General features: G+C 35.6%; 1 protein-coding gene across 2 annotated transcripts; it reads left to right on the top strand.

Annotated features, from left to right (window-relative positions):
- Positions 1-862: 862 nt before the first annotated feature.
- On the top strand, positions 863-8,262 carry LOC117404081 (G-rich sequence factor 1-like). 2 transcript variants are annotated; one of them, XM_034925145.2, is made up of 10 exons: positions 863-1,317; positions 1,755-1,902; positions 2,147-2,302; positions 2,782-2,916; positions 4,173-4,311; positions 4,403-4,563; positions 5,676-5,785; positions 5,913-6,048; positions 6,573-6,629; positions 6,914-8,262. In XM_034925145.2, the coding sequence occupies exons 1-9, from the start codon at positions 1,102-1,104 to the stop codon at positions 6,611-6,613; spliced, it is 1,242 nt and encodes a 413-aa protein (XP_034781036.2). In that variant the 5' UTR covers positions 863-1,101; the 3' UTR covers positions 6,614-6,629; positions 6,914-8,262. The 2 variants fall into 2 exon arrangements, with proteins under 2 accessions (XP_034781036.2, XP_034781025.2); XM_034925134.2 differs by having other exon boundaries at positions 6,909-8,262.
- The last annotated feature ends 19 nt before the right edge of the window (positions 8,263-8,281 follow it).

Genomic DNA, 8,281 nt, shown 5'->3' with positions numbered 1-8,281 from the left:
CTGAAGTGGTGCTGTATTATTTAGGGTTCACGTTAGAGTAAACATTTTAATTAAAATTAACAAAAAAGACTGAAGGCTTCATATGTTAATAAGTAATAAGCAATGTAATAATGCAACATGCATTGTTTTCTATGTTGTAATACAATTGCATTTGTATTCAATTTGTAAAGGACCCTATAGTGCCGTCCAAAACACAGTTTCCTTTATATATTATTACTGTATACGACAGCACATATTAATATAGCGTATTGAAGAAAACTAGTGTTTTTGGACCGTGCTACAGTATTTTATAACATGGGGAAAAACTGAAAACATTCACAAATATCTTACTCAATATGATTTAATGGTGGGTATTGAAATATGTTTTGGCAAAAAGCTTAACTAAGCAGTACACAACAGATGACGTATGTCCAGATGAAGGAATTCCGCACGAATAGTACGAAAACAAAATACTGGTGGTATGATTTATGACACTACTACACTAATCAATGTCGAATCGTTTGTATCCTTTATGAATTAATAAACAATAAAACAAATAAAGTGTTTCATCTTCAGAAAGTGACTGGATTATTTATATTGGTATCTTTTTATGTTGAGAATTATTGTAGTAGAGAAAACCCCATGTTCTAACACTTTAAATATGCACAATTAAACATGCCATTATACTATTATTATTAGTATTATTATTATTATTATTATTATTATTCATTAACAAATTCGATATTAATAATGGTGTCATCATCGAGTTGCTATGTATAAGGACATTTAGAATATGCGTGGGACCGCCAAGTCTATTTCGCCACTAGATGTCACTGTGCGAATACAGGAACCATTACATGTAATGGAGATTCATTTAGTTGTTATGCTTTCCGTCTCTTTGACCTTTAAATGTTGAACATGCTTTTCGTCTGATATTAGTGACATTCAGCAACTGTTCTGAAAGTTGTCGTTGTAATATTTGTTACTATAACATTATCTTGGATTTTATTGGAGCTCAATTCTTACCGGTATAGTTTTTTTTAAATCGTATCTTAAAAAAACTGTAAACGAACTGTATGGTTGTAGGTTTTAGAAATACGTAGGTGCTGTGCTCGTCTAGTGATGTCAGTGCACTGCAGGTCTGTCCTTTTCTCCATTCTCACCCGAAACGTCAGGGGGAAACTGCATTCTTCGAGGAACACATCATGGTCTGATAATTCTAATGCCCGATTTGCTTACTGTCACTTTGGAAACCAAAGTGGACCTCGTGTTTACCAACATGGGTCACCTGCTCAGCATGCAAGGAAATCCGTGATACAGTCCCGCTGTTTCAGCCAGGTAAAAACATTAAGATGCCAACAAATCTAATACTGCGGGATGCGGTGTGACAGATATTAATTTAAAGATGTTGATTTTTTTTATTTTTCTCTGCGCTGTGCATTCGCTTGAATTGGATTTGAGAGGCAGTGCAGTAGAAGGCGGCCTGGGTTGGTGTGTGTATAGATCCAGTGCAGATACACTTTGTGCAAAGTGTATCCTAAGTGAATTGCATCATGATACATGCAATGACCCTGTTAGGCTCCTTTTATATGCGCTGTAATAAGATAAAATGGTTATTAATCATATTCATCTTCACTGTCAACTTGCAGGTAGCATCGTTAACAGGTGACTCTGTCATACCACTGCTGGGTCACAAAATAATCATAGACCCAAAGGAACAATGTGTTGTTGTTTTTTTCAACCTGGAATTAAAGTTTATTATCTGTTGACAGTAGACTGGTTTTCCTTTTAAAGAAGATGAATATCCTCCTCTTCCTGACTATGATGACAAAGCAGAAGCTGGAGCTAAGGAAGTGTTTATTATCCGAGCAAGAGGTCTTCCCTGGTCTTGTACAGTAGAGGATGTGCAGAACTTCTTCTCAGGTAGCCTCTTGCTTTATATACAATAACAGCTGCTGCGACAGCTGTAATAAATACTCTTATTCTAGCTATTCTCTGCAGTGCATGCAAAATCCCTGTAACTTTAACATGTGACGCATTATGAAGCCATCCGTTTTTTTTAAATTATTTTACACTGAATGATTAAGTACTGTAGTGTTGTAAGGATTGCTGTTTTAAATGGAGTTCTTAACAAACTCTCATTGCTTTCATTGTCTTGCATTTCAAGACTGCAGAATTCGAGATGGTGCTGATGGAATACACCTAACACTGAACAGAGATGGAAAGCCAAGTGGAGAAGCATTTATTGAGCTGGATTATGAGGAGGATGTCCAAAAAGCTTTAGAAAAGCACAGGCAGTATCTGGGTCCGCGTTACGTGGAAGGTATGCTTATAAACGCTGACGTAATGGCAAAAGGTCTGGGCTCAAATGAAATGCATAGTTCATTCGTTAAATGTGAAGTGGCAGGGCTTTAGTGTTAGCAAACTCAGTTGTAAAGAATGGGTGAGGCTTTAACAGTGTCTACTTAACAAGATCACCAACATTGCAGTTCTTTTTTTGGTTTTAAATTTATGAAATGTATTGCCTCGCAAGCCCATGAGCAAGACACTACATTTTTAAGTGTGTCTTGTAAAAGGTTTATATACAAATCACCAGAAATAGGGGGGCACTGAATGGCACATTTTCTTGAAAAGTCAAGGGGCAGAGCTAGTATTGTGGCTAATCTCTTGGTGTGATATATTGGCAGTTCCATGTAGGGATTCTCATAGCATACACCAGTCTTTAGTATGTTCAGCCTGGATCACTCCCTTTCACAAGCACTGGGTCGCCTATAATGTATTAATTTGTATTTTTTTCCCCAGTGTATGAAGTGACAAACAGTGAAGCAGAGACGTTTCTGAAGCAGTCTGTGGATTCTCCTGTGAACGATGGAGTTGTGCGTCTCAGAGGACTCCCTTTTAGTTGTACTGAAACAGATGTCATTCACTTTTTTGAAGGTTTGTTTTTCTTCCATGATATTGTTAAAAATAATAATAATGAAACACAAAAATACCCTGCTTGTATAAAAACTGTCCTTAGACAGTGGGTTTTCTCTCAGTTCCTTTCACACAGACCCTGTGAGCTAAAAAAACCCCAAAACAAAACAGATATAGAATTTAAAAATTCACTCATTTCTAATCCAAACCAGTTAGGACTGTTCATATTAGTGTAATAAAACTGTAGAGACAGCTCTGTCAGTTTCGACTGTAATCAACCACTATTAGACAAGAAACCTATCCTGAAGGTTTGGGTGGAGCCGTATATCTCCTTTTCTTCTATCTGGTTAGACTATTTACATGACATCATTCTTTTGTAAGAATAGTAAAGAATTTGTGATCCACAGCTCGGCTACACATAGCCACTGCTAACACACAATGGCAGCTTGGGATACTGCTGCCGATATAGCGGCACAGCTGTTTGAGTAAGATCAAGTGCATTATTATTATTATTATTATTATTATTATTATTATTATTATTATTATTATTATTATTATTATTATTATTTCCCCTTTGGACAACTTTCATTTAATTACAGAATATTCTTTCTTTGATATTTTAGTTTCAGTAGTTTATTGTATCTTGTTGTAATATTTTTGTTTGGATATTATGTTGTATTTCTGTATTAATGTGATGTTTTTTTTTTTAATATTGTATTGTCTCCCCCAGTTCCCTATTCCAAAAGGGTGGGGAAAAGAAAAAAAAATCAATAAAAATAGTTGTTCACAAAAAAAATATTAGACAACGTAAACCTGGATTTATCACAATAATCTATAGCTTGTGATTCATTGTCCCTCTTTTAAAAGTGCAATATGTACTTTAAATTAACATTTAACAGTCTTATTTGTAACAACGTGGCTGAGCTGTATTTTTTTTGTGTTTACTGCAGTAGGACATCCAAATGCCCTGACCTCTGTGTTTACTGAATGATACAAAATGTGGCTTACCTATACCTACAGAGAACGTACTGTATTTATGTTAGTGTATGTTTGTTAAAAAAAAACCCGAAAAACTTTAATTAAAATGACACATACTCTACTGTATGTGCTTTTTAAAGTGCATATAATGTACATAAAGTGGACGTAGGTCATGGTGATTTTTTTAAATGATACAGACAGCTCTGATTTGTAATTCCAGTTATGTTGGATGATGCATGTTAGTAATATTCTTCTTTGTATTTTCTATTACTATGTATCTATAATTCTTCTGCCCTCAGGTCTGGATGTTACAGCAAATGGAGTTACATTAGTTACAGATCGCAGAGGGAGAAATACAGGGGTTGCTTTTGTAGAGTTTTCTTCACCAGAAATGGCAGATCAAGCTTTACTGAAGCACAGGGAAACAATGGGCAGCAGGTATGAAATCAGCGTTGTGCTTACTTCACTTCATGTATTTATTACACTAGGGTTGTCTAGTCCTACTAAACAACCTCTGGCTTTCATTCAGGTATATTGAAGTGTTCCCAAGCAGTAAGATTGAGATCCAAACCCCCAATGGCCCACAGAAAAAGAAAATGGAGGCTCGTCCATCAGCACAGGATACTTTCTCCAGTAAAGCATCCAGAAGGTTTCAAGATATCAGGGATGCACCCCCAGACTATAAAAGCAGTAAGTTGATTAAGTAATAAGGGGATACCAGGGAGTGGGTTGATGTGGGAATCAGCATGGTGGCGTTTTGACTTTTTAAATCACTGTATATGATTCATCCTGTATCAATGAATCCTGACACTTCCTAGTGATATATTGCAATCTGATAGTTGTATTGGGATGCATTGCTATAAGCACTACATACTGTAGCTACCTCTATTCCATCAGGTGGTGGTTGTGACTACCCCATCAGCCACAAAATCTTTACAAATCGGTTTGGGCAGTTGAAAAATCATCAAAACAAATGTGAAAAAACGGGGGATCTTATTTGAGTCTCATATTTGCAAAGTCACAAAAGACTCTGTCTACCATCTGCAAAATATTGCTAAACTTAATTTCTTTCATTGTCTGCTGCTGAGAAACAAATTCATGCTTTTGTGCCATCCCCGCTTGACAACTGCAGTGCTCTGTGCTTGGCTCCCAGGTCATGCCATTGACTCATCTACAGCTTATACAGAAGGCAGCTGCTAAGATTCTCAGCAGAACTAAAACAAGAGACCATAGAACCCCTGTGTTGGCCTCACTGCAGTGGCTCCCAGTGACGTTTAGAGTTGATTTTAAAATGTTACTTTTGACTTACAAAGCACTTGATGGAATGGCACCAGATTTATGTAAAGGAGTTTTTATTCACACACACATATATACCTCCACGTGATTTAAGATCTGCTGCTGTGCCCACAAGTATACACAAAGGAAGGGAGCGAGAGCTTTTAGTTACTATGCTCCCAGATTGTGTAATACATTGCTGCCTATATCAGAAGTGATCTGTCAATTCATTGATTTAAGTCAAAATTAAAAAGTGTGCTTTCTTTTGTTTTGTCTTGTACAGTGTTTGAGGTATTTTTTGTATGAAAGGCGCTATATAAATACAATTTCATTTGATCTTCTCATTTAGGTGTAGTCTTTAAAAAATACACAATAGTCCAGAATTACTGGAAATTAAACATCAAATAAAGTCGCCTACCGGGACCATCACGTTTATCGTTTATCATTATCTGCGTAATTTTCGACATGACCTTAATCTGTCATTGCATCCCTAATAAACACGCTGCGTATTCTTTTTTTGTTTACAGGCGGTGGTCCAATGTCTGAATCAAATATAAATCCCAAAACCAGTCTGTCTGTTCACAACATACATATGAGAGGTTTGCCGTTTGAAGTTACTGGACTAGATATTGTAAACGTAAGTTATCATTTCAGTACATTTTCAGTAAACACATTTTTCTTTTTTAAAGAAAATAAATGAGTGTTGTACTTTTCTTTTTTTAGGATATAAAAAACCTCTTCTTTTAATTTTTTTTTTTTGGTAGTTTTTCTCTCCACTGAAGCCTGACAGAATTCACATTGAGTTTGGCCCTGATGGGAAAGCCACCGGTGAAGCAGATGTGTATTTTACCGCTCATGAAGATGCAGTGTCAGCAATGTCCAAAGACAGATCACACATTCGTAAGTGTTTCACAGCTGCTCTGAAGTTCAGTCTAAGTGTTTATTTACCAATGAAGAATGATATTTTTCATATTACTATCCAAATGAACACTCATTGAGCTCCAAAAGATCTCTTTTGATTTAAAGAAGTGAATTATCAAATATAATTAGTAGCCTTCTGGAGAGTCAACAAAATTAAGGTTGTTAAATGAGCAGAGCTACAAGAGAACACCAGCTATCGCCCTCTCCCCACAAGTTCCCCCTTGAACTGACTCTAGCAGCCAGTGCTGTACAATCCGTTTCCCAATTTAAACAGACTACATTCTGTGATGCATTCCCTGTATTTAGATAACCAACGTGACTGAGTAAAATGGTCTTAATTAATTGAGAGCTGAGGCTAATAAAGGGAGATATTTGGACTGTTTTCAAATTGAAAGGGTCTGACAGGGAGTGGTCTAAATGGAGCTGGTCACAAGAAGGGATTTGCTGCATTTGTTAATCAATAATATCTTGCCTGACTTGTAAATTGTCTTTCCTACATCCAGAACAAAGGTATATAGAACTGTTCCTGAATTCTGGATCATAAAACCAGTGAAGATGAGGTAGGAGCTTTTTAATTAGAAAAATCGTATTATATTTTTGGATTCATAAAGCATCAACATAGATTTCCTCTTGGAAATCAAATATAAATATATCTTATTATTAATTGATTTAATGTTAAGTTGTGTTTCTCTGTAATAATAGTAAAAGATATATATTTTAAATTACTGGTTTGAATCACAACCAATTTTGTATGTATTCCGTATTGGAATGGTAATGCATGTGGTATTATTTAATTTATTGTGCTTAGTATGTAACACTTTAATTGTTTCATTGTCCAGTCCAGGTGTGTCCAGGAGTTGGGGACAATATCTGAGAAGACAGCAATGTTCCTGGACATAATACCTGCTTATAAAAAAAGTAAAAACATAAACGTCTTCTAATGTATAGCAGCTTCGAAACTACTGTATTTATTACTGCTGCCTTTTTCAACATAATGACCCCCCAACAAAGCTGTAATTGATATGCTTGTGTTACAGAGAACCATTTGGCCAGATAATAGAACGTTAGGGTTAGGATGTAAATTTACTGAGCTTGAGACACAGAACATTAAAATACTGTCACCTTAGAGTGTTGCATTTGTGTAATTCTTTAAATTCTAGAGAAATTCTCCGATGACTGGAAGATACCAGGTTAACCCTTATAATACAGGGATTCATTTTTTCAAAACCACTTGTATGATTTGATTTAGAGCTCCAATCAATCTTCTTCTAGAACTTAACTGGATGTGGCTTTGATTGAAAGGCATTTAGCCCCTTTTTACAGGAGTAAGAAATGTAAAAATAAATTCATATGGATAGCAACAAGCCTATTCTGCCTTGCTTGTTTTATTTGCCATGTGTTATTTTGTGTCACAGGTTTTTACAAAAAAATAAAAAAAAAACAACAGATTTTAATATGTGCTATATCCAAAGTAACTATTCTAGAGTTTAAATGTTAAATTGATTCTATTTTAAACAATGCAAGACTGGAAACAATCTGCTTATTGTTGCTGGAAACAATTGGTGTAAGATTAACAAAATGGGTAAATCTTGTGGCATAATGTATTTTATACATGTTAAAACTCATGAGGATGGATTTTAATGTTATATTTACAAAAATGGGTGTTGTTAAGGCACAGATACATGACTATTGCATAGTTTAGAAAAAGGTGGTGTTCTATTTTAAATGACTATTTTCCACAAAAAAAGTCATATGAATACACAGGTGGTAAATAGAATGGTAGTACCTCAAACTTCACTTTTTTCACTGGCTTTAAGTTTGTGTTGTGGGAATATTTAAACAGTTTGTCATCAGTATTTAGGGGGTAAAATCCAGGCCTTACTGCCATCCATCCTTGTTTTTATGCAAATGCAACAGTGGCTGTAAAATATACTACTCCCTTTACTAAACCACCAGTTTGATTGCAACCCCCTGGGTACGGACTACCTAATGTTACCGAAGAGGTTTTTCAAGATCGGTGGAGCAGTGCTCTCACTCTGGGAGTGCAGTATGTATATGGCTTTCTAGATAAATAATAATCAACAGAGCTGCCATTGGATGTTTTATTCGGGAGGTGAAACAAACCAAAAAAATACTATCCTTTTACTGTACTGTCTAGCATTGTATGTGCCTAAAATAAAATCAGGAACTACAGTCTGTGGTACTCTGTGTT

The sequence above is a fragment of the Acipenser ruthenus genome, chromosome 1, assembly GCF_902713425.1.
Source record: "Acipenser ruthenus chromosome 1, fAciRut3.2 maternal haplotype, whole genome shotgun sequence".
Lineage (NCBI taxonomy): Eukaryota > Metazoa > Chordata > Actinopteri > Acipenseriformes > Acipenseridae > Acipenser > Acipenser ruthenus.
Note: the sequence above shows the minus strand (reverse complement) of the source record. Positions and strands in the feature narration are given on the sequence as shown.

Coding starts and splice junctions, on each gene's coding strand:
- LOC117404081 (XM_034925145.2), top strand. CDS start 1,102: ATGTCAGTGCACTGCAGGTCTGTCCTTTTCTCCATTCTCACCCGAAAC. Junction 4,312..4,402: donor AGGGAAACAATGGGCAGCAG/GTATGAAATCAG, acceptor GCTTTCATTCAG/GTATATTGAAGTGTTCCCAA. Junction 4,564..5,675: donor ACCCCCAGACTATAAAAGCA/GTAAGTTGATTA, acceptor TTTTGTTTACAG/GCGGTGGTCCAATGTCTGAA.